Source organism: Wyeomyia smithii, chromosome 2, assembly GCF_029784165.1.
Source record: "Wyeomyia smithii strain HCP4-BCI-WySm-NY-G18 chromosome 2, ASM2978416v1, whole genome shotgun sequence".
NCBI lineage: Eukaryota > Metazoa > Arthropoda > Insecta > Diptera > Culicidae > Wyeomyia > Wyeomyia smithii.
The window spans coordinates 207,676,702-207,693,083 of NC_073695.1; the positions used below are offsets into that span (position 1 = coordinate 207,676,702).

A 16,382-nucleotide genomic window follows, 5' to 3' on the forward strand; every position below is an offset into this window, starting at 1 on the left:
CGTTATGAGATTGGAATTAAAATCTGAGATGATATAACTAGGAAAAAGTTGTTCCATGTGATCAGGGGTGACTGATGGCAGTTGAACCTACCTATTCAACCAGAAATTCTGAAATTTAGAGTTTGAGAAAGTAATTCCAATCATATCCGCCAATAAAAAAAAGTAATTCTGTTCGTTACTATTTAACCATATATTCCAAAAAATAATAAAATAAATACATAGATTTGGATTTGAAATTCATTTTTTGTTCGGCGTGCTCTTGTGCAATGCACAGGTTGCATCTATGGACGAGATGCCCCTGCATGTGAGAAAGAACGACAGTAAAAAGTCATATTCAAACTGCACTTTTGTATGTATACAGTTGGCAACCTTGGAAGGAACTCAAAGTACAATCCCGAGCATAGTATTACTAAATTGTATGGACAATTGGCATTAGACTTTGTTGCTCTTGCACCCATTGCAATGCTCCAGAAAATAGTACATTGTTTTCTTCCTGAGAGGTAAGGAAATAAGTATCGCTTCATGTGTTTGTAATCCAATTATCAGCTTTGAAAGACCATTCCATTTCTGTGCAATTATATTTCGCTAAGAGGCATGATCCAAACAATCGTACGAACTGTTTATAATTGAATCAACTTCATAAGGTGGTCAAAATTCTCTAGTTTACATTTTAATTTTGGTTAAGTACACAGGAGTTGAGAACATTTACCCGTCCGTGTTATTAAACTCACTCATCAATCATCTCAAGACTTTCATATTTTTTTTTATTTAAGTCTTCATACTTGTGAATTCAGAATGATTCAAAAGTTAAGCCAAATTTCAAATTCAACATATTCAACTTTAAAAAAGATAGTCACCATTTCGAAACAAAAACAATCCACGAATCAGCTTGCCAAGAGAAATCCACAGTACGCATTAGTGCAGCCACACAGAAGCCGTGTGATCGTGCGTGTGTGGATAATAAAAATGTCACCCGTAGGGTTAATGTCCCAGAGTGTGGAAAATTGCAAAATCCAAGTCGCAATCACCAGACCTAGGCTATATTTGTGCCGGAGCCTGCCATGAAAAATTCGATGTCATTTGTCAAGTATTTTACTGCCGCTCATGGCATTTATTTCGTGAGCGAGAGCATTTTAATACGCAACAGTAGTAAAAAGGCGACGTTATTCGTTCGGATAAAGCAACTTTTTTCGATTCCTCTATATTTTAGTTAAATGTCTTAATCTTTTTTTTTTTAACGGGCTGAACATGCTAAGAATGCTACGATACAGTGTTAACCACAAGGAAAAGTTTTGGCTATCCATAGACAATAACATTAGGTAGAATATGTGGGTGTTGAGTAGAAAACAGCATAGAAACTGCCCATCTCTAAATGGCAGGTTAAACGACCGACTCCCACAACACAATTTCATAACCAGTGACGATGCTTCTGGTGCAGTTTACCAACCGGCAGCAGTGGATGGCCTTCGATAAAGAAACTCGCCCTGTTCGGTATATCCTGACTGGTGTGGACATCGCAGCCAAGAGAAGTGAGTTGCAATGTCGCCAGCACATATGAGAAGTAGCACGGCTTACAAGCCGTGAGAAGTAGATTGTTGGTGTTCTACAGTGTGTCGATTTTTGAAACAAAATGATAGTGTTGATGATAGTAGGAGAGATAGCAGAAAATTCACCATTTCCAAGCATTGCGCGGAAATTGAACCTTTTTCAACAAGTACATTTTTGCGATTACTCAATCGAAATAGTAACCATACTAGATATAAAGCTCCTTGAATTTAGATTGAGTATTGAATACATTTATTTCCTATATTTTGTTCCGCTACTTAGAACCGCCAAGGTTAGCCCTAGTTCGAAAACATCGCGAGCCGTTGTTGTGATCAGTTTGTTTTGCATAAAGTAAAACATGCGGAGAACTACTAGCGCCTGATACTAATACCAGCACTACCATCAATAGTTTCGATTCAGAATCAAGCGCAGCTCAAGTACGTGCCGCTTGACTAGAGAGACCGTTTATACAACACATCATCATTAACGTAAGAACTGCCCGCGGTCCCCTTGACGGTGGGGTACTTTGCGGCTTAACGGTCGACTTGGGCACAACAGGTATCGAGAGCGTTGTGTATTTCTAACACGAAGTTGTTCCAATGTGCAACGGGGCTGTCCGGGTGACCGCGCAGGTGGACAAACACTTGATGAAATTGAGCGGTGAGTGCAGTGAGCCAATTTCATGCTAAACCCGAAAGCTCGATGTTAGGGAGGTGTAGAGTTCAGAAAAGATTCTCCGGAGCTTCTTTTGTTTGTAACGCGAGTATTTCATAATAAATTGACAATTTACCATTTTGTGTGGTCGATCACAAAAATTGTCTTATCAATATTAAAAGAGTTTTTAGGAATTGTTTCCTTTTGCAAGTTTACTTTTTGAAAGATATGTTAACAAACTAGCCGGAATCAAAACATTACGTTCAATGACATCTGAACGACTTCACTTGAACCCACGCAAACAAAAAACACATTTCAATTGCTGCAATTGATCCTAATTTCATTATATTGCAATTGATTCAAAAAGTAATTACCATCACTGCAACCTCAATTGAAAAATTTAAGCAGTCAATAAAATGCGACGCATTTCTGCAATAAAATCATCTTTATTAGTCATTAGATTTAAAATCTTTATCGTCTTCATTTTTGAGGCCTTATGGCTTTTTAAAACCTTCTCTTACGGGATGGTGTTGGGTAATCCCAACCCGTTTGATAATTCTAACCAAAACCTCGCGCAACGATTGCAAAGTAATTCCGTCCAGTTGTGCCACACGGAAGCAGTCGACCGTAGAAGACGGTCGATCGAGTGTGATTTCACAAGCAAACAGCCACCGGGTAATTACTCTAAGAGGCATTAATGTCGGTTGCCGTTAGTCGTCGCCAACAAGAAACTTCAACTTGATAATTCTATTCGGTAAATGAAAGGCCCACTTCAATGACGCATCCCTTTTTATTATCGAAACAAGGAATTTTATGGCCCATATGCCTTTCTTTTAAGAAGTAAACAAAGTTACTGCCCATTTCCGCCTTAATCGGAATCGTTTCGCACCAATAAACCCGGGCATTTGTGTTGGTAAACAGTCAAGTGTTAGTCGTCATGTGCTAGGAATTGGCGGCCGCCAACCTCTGATCTGCTAGCTAGACCCAATATCATTCGCTCGAGTAAGCAACATGTTTTTCGAATTGAATTAATAAGCTCTTCCTGTGAGCATACAACGCGTATGTGTAGTCACTGGCGTGAACCAAAACCAGTTTGACCTACAGAAAAACCAACGCATCAGTGGCCTGTCTGCTGTCCCCTTCGCCTATTAGTAGGTTCATCGTTCCCGCGTTTGCACACACCAGCAGCAACAGCAGCAGCACACGCAGCGTTGTATCTATTTTTAGTGACCATAATATAGGCCGCTGCGCCCGCCGTTGGCTGGCTGATGTTATTGCACAATTCCGTTCATAACTGGCTGTCTGCGACGACGATATACGTATAAAAAGAAGTACGAGGAAATAACCACCCAAGCTCCATTCGTCGATTATCGATCGGACAAAGTAAATTGTTTGTGGCATAAAATGTGCTGAATCTTTAATCTGCAAGCTTCCAGCAAGCTTATTTCACTCAAATTTGATGTCGAAGAAAGCATGCGAAAATATTTCCCCATCGTTACGGTCAAACAGGTTAATCAACAGCAAATTTTAATCGTAAAACACCGTCCACCCGCTCTCTCTCTTTCTCTGCCGAGCGCACTAGAATCCATAGTCGGCCTGCTATCGATCGTCAATGACGGGCAGCAGCAGTAGTTCGCGGCGTTTCTCACGGCTATCAAACCGGTCTCCGATTTTCCACGGCACGCACTGCAGAATAAGGGGGACTGGCCGTGGCAGCAGCGCTGGAGACCCATTTATCGGACTAGCAGTGTGCGGATGCTGGTTCGATTTAGATTAGCATGATGAAAATTTAATTACAACTCCCGTAACCGCCTACACATGTACCGGTTCTGGGCCGCTGCAGGTATAAATGCTTTCCACCGGGAAAATCGCACTAGAAAGGGGGATGGGAAATGCGAACCTGTCTGTCAATAGCGTTCGTTCGCACGAGGTTTACCTGTTTTCGGACTGAAATCCAGTTGTAAACCTTGAGGTATATAGGGACGAATGTAAGGGGTCTGCAATAAAGTTTCGAAAAAGAAGCTTTTTTTTGCATGTTCACTGAAACGTTTTCTCCTTTTCTTTTTTATTTTTCCGGATACTCCGCACATTAGCTAATGCACCGATGATACTGCATGTCCGCGTTTTTATTTTCAACATAAGGTTAAATTATGACTCATCTCATCACCAAATTATAATATAGAAGTACACACAATAAATATTTTAACCGACAGGACGTGCATTTGACATTTGCTCTAACAAGCACTAGAATGCTCCATTAATAAACTTGAATGGAGAAATTCTTGTCTTTCCGTGAAACATCCTTTGACGACCGATCAACGATTAATCAAATACTTTTAAAACCCAAGACGTGGTTCGACGAGTTGCAGCTTCGAACAGGGCTTTCTATGGACTACATACGTAACCAGCTAAGGTCCCGTAGTTTGCATTTTTGCACGAAACTAGCGCTGTATAGGCTGTATAGACACTGATCCTCCCGGTGGCCCTTCATGGACATGAAGCATGGACGCTGAAGGAAGCTGATCGACGAATGCTCGGATTTTTTGAGTGTAAAGTCAAGTGGTCTGACTTGAGTACACCCCAGGATAAGTGACAGAAGATTTTTTTCTTACAATTACTCAAGGTTCTCTCTTCACTGAAATATAGGAAACATCGAGAGCGTCACATAAATTGTCCAATTTGAAAAGCTAAGAACTCAGTCTGTACTCAACTAAATTTCATTACGTCCAACCAAATGCAAAAAATTGTGATTTATTAATGACAATTGACAACTATTGTACTATTAGAAAATGTAGATCCTTGTTTTGTACGCAAAATCCGACCAATCAGAGACAAGCTTACTTTACTTTGTTTGCTAACGGACCGTTCACCGCTTTAGGGCCGAATGAATTAGAGATGTCCAGCTTCTTCTGTCTTGGGCAGCCGTTCTCCAGCCTCCTCGTACACCAGCAGATCGTGCATCTTCTTCTACGACGTACATCCACCGCGTGCGAGGCCTACCACGGAGTCGACGGCATCTTCCTGGTTCTCCATTGAAAATAGTTTTGGTGGCTATCTCGACAAATATTCTGGCTACATGTCCAGCCCACTGAAGCCTGCCACGCTGTATAACCCTTACTATATCAGCATGTTTGTATGCTTGGTACAACTCGTGATTCATGCGCCTGCGCCATACTCCATCTTCTAATTTACCGCCATGTATCGATCGCAGGACTTAACGCTCAAAAACTCCGAGCACTCGTCGATCAGATTTCTTCAGCGTCCATGCTTCATGTCGGTTAAGGGCTACCGGGAGGATCAGTGTCCTATACAGCGCTAGTTTCGTGCAAAAATGCAAACTACAGGACCTTAGCTCATCGTTTCACTTCACGGCTCATATCGTTGTCACATGTCACAAGCGAACCAAGATAAATGAATTCGTCAACCACTTCAAATCGTTCCCATCTATCTCCAACTCAGCACTAACAACACGGGAACCCTGTCCCACGCTTCCTACCAGCTACCATGTTTTTCGTTTTGGTAAAGTTATTGACAAGTCCTAATATCGCAGCTTCCCTTTTGAAAGGCACGAAGGCCTCCTTCACGGCCCTACGGTCGATATCGATGATATCAATGTCGTCCGCAAAACCAAGGAGCATGTGAGCTTTCGTGATTAACGTACCGCACGTTCGCACGTTTGCTCTTCGTACTGCACCTTCGAGGGCGATGTTGAACAGCAAGTTAGAGAGCGCATCCCCCTGCTTTAGTCCATTTAACGTTACGAACGCGGTTGATGTCTCGCCAGCTATTCGCACGCATGATTTCGATCCCTCCAGCGTCATACGAATCAGCTTAATTAGTTTCGTAGGGAAACCGTGTTCCAGCGTTATCTGCCAAAGCTCGTTTCTTTTCACTGAATCGTATGCCGCCTTAAAATCTATAAACAGATGGTGGGTCTGCATTATACTCCCGGAACTTATCGAGGATCTGTCGAAGGTTAAAAATTTGATCCGTCGTGGAGCGCCCCTGTCTGGAAAACTGTTACATATGACCAAATACCACTTAACATAAGTAGAAGTACGTCAGGAATTGGAATGATGCTTAGAGGTCTGAAATCGACGCAATTTTTGCAACTGCTGATTCCTGTGAAACAGCTTAAAGTGACCAAATGTGCCTCAATATGGATATTTTTGTAATAGGAATGATGCATGAAATCACGAATGCTTATTTCCGGTTTTTGAAAACAGTCATTTTGATAGAACACTTAGGGCGCCAATCATCGTATGGAAAAAAAGTGACCAGAAAATTAAAAAAAAACCCTATACAGAATGTTCACCTGCTCGAAAAAACACCCTGTGCAAAATTTCAGCTCAATTGGACTTAAAATGGGGTGGCGCAAAGCGATTGAAGTTTGGCTTTTTTGAAAACTGAAAAATCACCCAAGGGGGGGGAGGGGTACGTGAAATTTCGGTTTTCGAAATTTTTTTTTGATGCCAAATGACTTAAAAATGCATGAAACGTCGAGCATTGGTGTCATCTGAAAAAATTTTTTTTTGCAAAAATTTACTCTCTGGGACTCGTTTTTTCAATTGTGGAAGGCGGAGTTCAAAATGTTTAGAATTTATCTTTTGAAATTGATCACTAGTCTCTCGAAATAGCTTGTATAATGATATACATCATAACTAACATCGAATACATTATGTTTCATTAGGGTGGTTCATTTATTCGACATAGGGTGGTTCATAATATTGTGTAAAAATGAGTATAAAATGAAAAAAATCACTTTTCACTGAATACCAATAGAAAAATTCCTGAAAATATAATATTTGTTATATCATTGTCGTTAGGGTGGCAATGTTGAATTGGAAAAATTATAAGCAAAATGGCAAAATATTACAAAACAAATTTACAAAATGTATCAAACTACTCTGTGCAAAAAAAAATATCTCAACCAAAATTAATTTTGTGTCTCGTGGAAAATGTTGAATGCTTTCATGTCATTTGCAAAATCACACACGGGAGGAACATGGAGTTTTAATATTTGAAAAATGTTTTCGATTCCAAGTGTCTTAAACTTTTAAATGAAACGGTGGAAACTGATGGAATATGTTATATTACTTTGTTTGAAAAATCTACTCTCTAAGACACTTGCACTCGTCTTTCGAATGTTGTACCAGACAATTTATTCGTTTTATTTACCACAATAATGTCCTTTGCCAACACTTGATTGAACATACAGTGATCTGACTTAAATAATCGGACAAAAGACTGTATCGATATTATTCAGTGATAAGGCGTCGTACACAAATTACGTAACGCTAAAAACCTAGATTTCAAACCCCCTCTCCCCCCTATGTAACGATAAGTAACGTTCTATATGACTCCCCCCCTAAAATTACGTAACGCTGGACAACCTGTCCCCCCTCCAAATTTGCAATTTTGAGCAAACTTCACAGTTACGTAACGATCTTTACTACTCCCCCCCCCTACCCCCTATGTAACAATAAGTAACGCAGACTTAACCCCCCTCCCCTCCCCCTCCATGTGTTACGTAATTTGTGTACGACGCCTAATGAGAGTATAGGGGTCTCAATCAGATACGCAACACAATTGACTCGTTGTTTCTGGGTTTGCGTCGTTTTGACAGTTCGACCATACATTTTCTGTCAAGTTTACATCATCAGAACGACGTTTTTATAGGCAAAAGAGACCAATTTGTGCTATTGGTTTAATTTATTGAAGCACAACTCATTTTTGAAAAGCTATTGAAAAATGCCATTTCGGATAGGTATTGATGATTACAAAATTTTTTAGAGCCAACACGGTTCATTTGAGCGGTGTGACATCTTCGGCAAAGTTGTAGATAACAGTTTTGTTTTTTAAAAAAAATATACATTCTGAAAACAAAAATCACTAATTTAAAAAAAAATAAAGAAAGTAATAAATCAATTATCGAAAACAGCCCATTTAAAAAACCGATTTTTTTTTTTTATAAAAACTACGAAAGTTTTCCTGAACAACGAAACCGGCCATGCAGAAATCAGAAAAAAAGTTATATTTTTTAAATTTTTTTTTTCACAGGGTACATTTTTTTTGGAGGAACGAAGTTATTATTTACAACTTTGCCAGATACACTATGCCAATCAAATAAACCGTCGGCAAAGTTTTAGATAATATTTTGTCCTTTCGAAAAAAATATGCCTCTTAAAAAAAATTATTGAAAATAATTTTTTTTTCAAAATTTTTTTTTTTTTTCAAAAAATGATAACTTATTTTTCTTGTTTTCTATATGATTGGACTGGTTTCATTGTTTTGGTAATCTTTCGTAGGTTTTATTTAAAAAAATCAAGTTTTAAAAAAATGAGCCCTTTTGAATAATTAATTTTTAATCTTTCTTCTTACTTTTGAACGAATAATTTTTTGAGTGTAACTTTTTTGGAAAGGCCGAATTATTACCTACAACTTTGTCGAAAACGTTTCACCAATCAAACGAACCGAAGTGCTTTTTTTTATTTTATACTCATTTTTCACAATATTATGAACCACCCTATGCCGAATAAATGAACCACCCTAATGAAACATAATGTATTCGATGCTAGTTATAGTGTATATCATTATACAAGCTATTTCGAGAGACTAGTGATCAATTTCAAAAGATAAATTCAAAACATTTTGAACTCCGCCTTCCACAATTGAAAAAACGACTAAGTCCTAGAGAGTAAATTTTTGCAAAAAATATTTTTTTTTAGATGACACCAATTCTCGACGTTTCATGCGTTTTTAAGTCATTTGGCATCAAAAAAAAATTTCGAAAACCGAAATTTCACGAACCCCCCCCCCCCTTGGGTGATTTTTCGGTTTTCGAAAAAACCAAACTTCAATCTCTTTGCGCCACCCCATTTTAAGTCCGATTGAGCTGAAATTTTGCACAGGGTGTTTTCTCGAGCAGGTGAACATTTTGTATAGTTTTTTTTTTTTTTTTGAAATTCGAGATGACCATTTTGGCTGGCACCTTATACAACACCACCTAATATAGGCGTTTCCGAAACCAGGATGGTAACCAGAGACCGGAAATTAACCCCATTTACCATTTTGAATCTTTAATAAATATGACTGATATAAACATATCGATACAAGCTAATGTATTCCAATTTTAGCGTAAGAGAGAGTTGTAAAAAAAATTATTGCTGCAATAAACCGCTTAAAAACGCGACGCGCAAACGGACACAACACTTATTGTTCTTACAAACGTAAAAGGACAACAAAAAATTATCTTTTAAGTCGACCGGTTTCGGTCCCCGTGTGGACCATCTACTGGACAATGCCCAACTGTTGGTCTCTGAGAAATTTATCTTCACTAGGGGTTAAAATTCACAGGAATGGGTAATAATTTATATTTTTTTCTTTTTTTTACGTTTGAGCTCTTGAACAAAATCTGTATTTACCAGTGTTTTATATACAGGATTCGATTATATATAGTGAAAACAAAAATTATCGAGTCCGTCCTACGTCGCTCAGGAAGTTCAGCTATATAGGGAAGTGGAATTGAAAATCTAAAAGTGGAAAAAGTGAAGAATAGGGTAAGGAACGACTAAATCAGTAGCGCCTATTTTAATCAGTCGAAGAGAACAGGCCTCAAACTCCTGAATTTTAATCAATATCGACAATTCCAATGATGGTAACAAAAACTTAGATTGTCTAGCTGTCTTACTAATATAAGAAATATCGTTAATCACAAAGAAATCTGTGAACAAACAGCATTAGAAACAAATCGACTTATATTGCAGCCATTCAGGGGACACTTCGGGTGCTGAAAAAAAGCCTGCAAAACAGATGAAAACTGCTTAAAATAGGTTCGGGGTGATTGTAATAGTGTCCCTCGATTGGTAAATTCAATTGATTATTGTTTAAGTTTGCTAACTTTGTTTTACAATCTGAAAACAAGTTAGGACAGAGAAAAAGATAGAGAACAGATTGATATACTTCTGTTTGAATTTCAACCAACACATTTCGAGTATTTCGACTAAATACACAAGCGGTTCCTAAAGCTGCTCAGAATATGTTCCCTACCCTATGTCCAATTTCAAATGCTTCCTTCTTGCAACAGTCGATTGGAAAATCTTCTATGCATCCGCCCAAATGGAGAAAATTGTAATTTGATTATTCGAACTATTAAATATTGTCAAGTTTTGTTAAAACGCAAAATTCGACCTCTAACTCGTCGCTCAATGCTCACTTTCTCACGTACGATCGACAGAATTATACATCTAGTAAATCGGGAATATACTATTTGGCCTATGTAAGAGCCTGCTTTAGCCTATACTAGTCACATTATTTCTGGACAGCGACTACGACATTCCTTACATAGCAGCAGCGGATAGCAGCAGCAGTGGCAGCGGGAATCAGCAGCGATAGCGGTAAGGTCAACTGATGCAGCGACTCTCTAGTAAAAAGCTATCTTTGTGCGGTAGCGGGCAGCACCAGTACTAGATACACGATGCACGTTAACGATCTGAATTGCTGGCATCCAAAATATATGAGTTATCAAATTTTCAGCGCAAAAACAGCTTTCCAGTGTGTTATCAGACGAGTGTCTTTTTCGCACTGTCACTGATATTGAAAAGATGCGGCCAGCATCATATCCTATAGTGAATTAAATAATAAATTTTGATGATAAATTAAATACCTAATTGAAGAGTCAATATTTTCTCGTTCATAGGAACGGTTATAAATTTGACTTTATCTCCATATCTCAGAACTGAATTTTCTTTTCCTTTAGCAATATACAATTATCAACATTTTTTTTATCTGCTCCCAAACGACACTAAAAAGCATAAACAAACCTTGAAAATTGTCAAGCCTTAATTATGCAAGTAACTGTATTCTATTGACAATGGTCAATTCATGTTGAAACACAGATTACGATTGATCTGATTGGTCGTTTAATGATTGCTTTTCCTAACACGATCGACAGAATTATAAACTTAGTAAATCAGGAATGTGCTGTTTGGTCTACATAAGAGCCTGCTTCTGGCTAAACTAGTCACAGCGACTGGGACAGTCGATACTTAGCAGCAGCAGTGACTACACAAGCATTCCAGATTCTGGCCAACAAAATTTCTGCTGACTGTCTAGTTTCCAGTTTGAAAACAGCCTTCCACTTTGTTATCAGAATGCCATTAGAGGTAATATGATTTGAATTAAATGTTTATAAAATTTTGAAATATTTTGCTACTTTCATCCAATAAAGCAAATGATTCGATGCCTTCGTCGCACACAAATTCACTATAATTCCCGCCGTCAGGGTAGCAGATAGGTGCATTAAAATTTTAAATTTAACAACAAATTGTGCTTTTTAGGACAAGTAAACAAATGGATTAAAGATTTATTTTTTTTTGTTTTGCGCTAGAATTAAGAGTTAAATGATGCTTTAACATGCTTGTATTCTACCTGTTGAAACTTATTTGCGCTGTATAGTGTTTGTTCCATTTCTGTTCAGATGCCGTATTTATACTTTCAAATTGGAATTCGGTAGCACTTCAACTCCTCTTTTGAACAAAATTTCAATCATATTCAATACAACTAATGTAACAAGCAACCTTATGTAGTTCTACGTCAACTTTGCGGTCGTGGTTTTACACAAAACCCAACACGGCTATGATATTCAGTTTTTTCCTTGTTTTTTTCTACAGTATTTTTTACATTGAGTACAGTGTGATGTTCTTTTCGATTACTATTAGGTGCGCAACTAAGCTCTCGTTATTTGTGAATAGTTCGCGGCAGTAGTAAGTGCTGGTCGATTTAAACATACCCAGAATGTAATGAACTAAGCATAGACAATTGGTAAAACAACCGCTCTGTCACGTTGGGAATTTCATTGTGGCGTCATATACTACTAATAGTGTGAAAATGTGAGACTTTTTGACAAATACACGTCATTTGCGCGAGGTGTCTCATTTCATTCGAAAAAATGGTGACTGAAGCGCATCTAGAGTTAGAAAAAGTTGTTCAAAGTGAAACAACGTCCCATGATTGGTTTTTTTGCTGTAAGGACGGTAATTTGAATGTTGACGACTGTCCGCGTGAAAGAAGGTAAAAACCACCAAACGCTGGATTGGAGGAATACAAATGATGAGGATACATGCTAACTGCAGGAAAAGCTTGCATCGGTATTAGAAATTTTCCGCCAAATCATTTTCAAGCACTTGCAATTTGTAAAATATTCAAGAAAGGAACTTGGATTCCTTTGATATGAAGGAGAGCGATGTTGAGCATCGTTTTTCTGTTAGTGAGAAACTGCTCCAGTAGCAAAAGGAAGGGTTTTCTTCTTTGCCTCGTGACAGGTGATGAAAAATGGATTCATTACAGCAACCCCAAGAAAAGAAAGCTTTGGGAATTGCCGGTGTTAACAACTAGGGGCCATTGGAACCGAACGAAGACAATACTCGGAACGGTATCGACAGCAATTAAGTCTGAACTGCGCGAAAAACGGCCACAATACAGAGGCACGAAAAGGTAATTCTACTGTATGACAACGCTCGGCCTCATACTTCCAAAGTCGTGAAACTTAGCGGAATTCAAGCTTTCCTAGAAAAATGGAACAAAGCTATAGCCCCTTGAACGATTGGTAGGTAACTATTTTTTTTAAATGAAGCATCATTTTTATTGAAGAACAAATAGTGAGAACTTAGTTGCGCACCTAATATATTATTCAATAGTAGTAAAATGTAGATATATTTAATTCAAAATATCTATTCATTATAGATTTTTGTTTTCTTGTTGAAGTCTTTAACTACCTCTACTAGAGCAATTTCAAAAAAATTTATTAATTTTAATTTTTTTTCACTAATTATCATTTTCGATTTGGCCGAAACTTTACACGGATGTCTCTGTGGGCTAAAGGTGGCAATTTGTGCTGCTGGTTTTTTGTGAATTACGACTCAATTAAAAAAGGACTATGTTAAAGAGGTATTGATGATAACAAATGTTTTAAAAGCTAGCACGATTTGTTCGATCAATGTGACTAGAACCAGAACTAAAAATATTTGTAATCATCAATATCTTTTTCACATAAAGGCAATTCTCGCTGAAACTAGGCCACTATTGACATGAGGTCTTTGAAAATTGTTTTTTTTGTCAGTTCAAAAAGTAATAATTGTTTTCAAACTTGTTCTAGTTGGTGGACCCCTTGTTCGCCAAGAGGTGAATAAGTCATAGAAAAGTGAAAATTGAATATTGTTTTCGAACTATATTTCAAAAATTTTCTCCAAAACTTTCTACAAACAGCACGTCATTATACAGAAAATATCCAGGGCTTTCATATGAGTGTTCATACTTTTGACCGCCATCTTAAATTCGCCGTCACCTTGAATTGATTCAGTGAAACGTGCTTCTGAACAAGTTGGCAGTCACCGATTTCAATTTCGAGAGTGACATTTGAAAGCCGAGAAAAAATCCTGCGAGATACATTCTAAAAATTAGGTGTGTCGCGTAAAACACTTTCATAAGATTGAAACATATTTAGTTGATTAGTTGAAGCTTTTGGATTGGGATGAACAACATGAAGTTATGGGTCTCTTAACACTCCGAAAAGATTCACTATCAGCTACTTTCAGTACAAACAAAAATAGTACACGAATAAATAGTTTTTGATTGCTTCTGGGTGGAGCTGCTGAACCTATGGTGAATAGTGTGAAATAGTAATTTGAAAAGTTCATGAATAGGAATGTTCATGTTCAGTAGATAGGTGACTTTTTCACCATATAAAAAATGCAACACGGCTTCACAGCGCCTTGTTCTCATTTTAATGATGCTGGAAGGAAGAACTTCAACGTTGAAGTTGTGCTTCCAATTCATATTAAATAATATCCGGAATGGTGACACAGTTAGCACTTTCTGACTAACCAAACACAATTAAAAAATATTCTCTCAGCAGTAAACGAGGTTAATGTGAATTCGAAGTGGTCGACCACTGTCGCGATAATTAATGGAGAGTCCTAGCTCGTGTGTCCATTTAAAATGTTATCGCTAATTTTATTTGCATGTTAATTGTCGATTTTCTCTCTTTCCTCCCGATCAAACGAGAAATCTCTATCTGTAAATGATTGCTGGCAAACGATTACACATAATTAATTACAAGCATTTATTAAGTGACATCAACGGGCAAAAATTTTCCCTGCAATCAGCTGCAATAAAACTGTCTTATCAGTGCAGTTGCTGGCCCGGCCGGTTGCACTGAGCTAGATGAGAAATAAAGTACGTCCGACGACGGCTTCTTTACTTCCGTCGAAAAGGTTCCCCCATCCTCCTCTCCCCATCCTCCTCTCCCCATCCTCCTCTCCCCATGCACTCTTCTACCCTACCAGTACCGGGGTGATGATTATACGCCTGTTGAGTGGAATGGTTGCCTTCGTGTCGTACAGTCAACATGGTTTTAATTAGTGCAACGTTTGCGAATCAGTCTCCGTCACACCCCGGTGATGAAACGCTCACTAGGTCTCCGGAGTGATGCAAAGGGACCTGCTCGAGTGGCAGCTCGTTATGGTGGGTCTCGTGACACATTAAACCAACAACGTTTAGTAAGCAGATAATTATAATTAGAATCCTATTTATCGTTTCGTTTTGTGTAAGGAACTAAATTCAGATCTTCCTAGAATCAACTTTCCTAGACACCACTGACTTGTTTGATCCAGCTGCGAACGCTGGCCACACGCGAGTAAACTCCCGGATAATTTGGCTTAGCGCATCCGTTGCCCCAAGACACCACGCCGATTAATTTTCCGTTCGACACCAACGGGCCACCGGAGTCTCCTTGGCAGGCGTCCATTCCACCTTGCTTGTAACCAGCGCATACCATCCTGGGAGTAATTCCTCCGTAGTTCGTATATGCGGCGGCGCATTCGTTAGCATTCACTGAAGGCACATTGGCAGCACGTAGATATCTGGAGGATTCTTTCGAGTTTTGTGTGTTACCCCAGCCGGACACTCGACACAATGCTCCATCCGGAACGGGTTCATCCTGCTCGGGAAGCTGAATGGGAGCACTGGATCTTCCAAATGGTAGCTTTTTTTGTAACTCTAACAGCGCGAAATCGTAATCAATCGAGGCTGGATTGTACTGGGGATGCTGAATAATTCGTTTAACAGGTACAAGTAGACCACCGTTGATTCGATCCGAGGAACCAATACGCACCAGCTCTTTCGGACTGGTGGAGTTACTGGCACAGTGAGCTGCTGTCAAGACCCAGATAGAACCGATTATGGATCCACCGCACTGATGGTTGCCGAGAACGCTCAGGGATATCTGATACGGGAAATCAACGATATCCGCCGGAAAACCACCAACGATTCGACCCATCGGTTCCAAAGGTGCTGGCGACAGAACCATTCGCGATGAAGCGTTCCACCATGGACGAGGCCGAACGGGGAGTTCTTGGTTGGCTGAAACAACACAAACTAAAACAGTGATGGAAAGTTTAGAATTCATTGGTTGTTCTTACCATTTGCAACTCCAAGTAGGGTGAAGATCAGAGCAAGAAAAAAACGCTTCATCGTGGTTCCGTTTGACTAGCAGTTGTAAGTAACTGCGTGAATCTTTTGTATCCACTATTAATACTATGTTTTTTTATGCTACTTTATCAATTATGATAGTAAAACGGGGAATAACCACAGCTTTGAGATAAGATTATACAGACACTATCGGAATTTCCGGTAAGGATTGATTGACCGATAGGAAAAAGGCCATTTTTAATAGTTTCAATGCTAACCGAATGTCATAAGTAGTTGATAACTTGTGATGCATTGCCCTGATGAACTTGTCATGAAAATTTTCATGAGCTTGGGCGTTATCGACTGCAAAATAAAACCTTCGAAAACCTTCGTTCATTACTATGGAAAATTCCTCAGTTAAGATAAGAATCATCAGTTGACCTACATTCCACAGTTAATCTCCAGGTAGAACTCATCACATGAAACACAAATAAAAAACGAAACGCCAAATCGTGCCGTCAATGTCGGCTCAAGGCCTCTCATGAGTACCAATTATTATACCCCGCAGGCATCAGCAAATTACACCACTTTCAAACGGGTGCTGACACGTCAATCGCTGCATTCTACTTCGTAGTAAGTTGAGAAGATATTTCGACACGAAAGAAAAAAAAAACAACAAATCACCATTGCGTCATTTTCTCGCTTATTATTTCTGT

General features: G+C 38.8%; 2 protein-coding genes across 2 annotated transcripts in view; both read right to left on the minus strand.

Moving 5' to 3' along the window:
- Window positions 1–16,382, minus strand: part of LOC129721591 (ras-related protein Rap-2a) — a 273,953-nt gene that overhangs the window by 113,622 nt on the left and 143,949 nt on the right. The gene's annotated exons all lie outside the window — the stretch shown is intronic.
- On the minus strand, window positions 14,567–15,759 carry LOC129721590 (trypsin 3A1-like). The gene is made up of 2 exons (XM_055674340.1): window positions 15,678–15,759; window positions 14,567–15,618 (listed from the first exon to the last, which is right to left on the minus strand). The coding sequence occupies exons 1-2, from the start codon at window positions 15,727–15,729 to the stop codon at window positions 14,843–14,845; spliced, it is 828 nt and encodes a 275-aa protein (XP_055530315.1). The 5' UTR covers window positions 15,730–15,759; the 3' UTR covers window positions 14,567–14,842.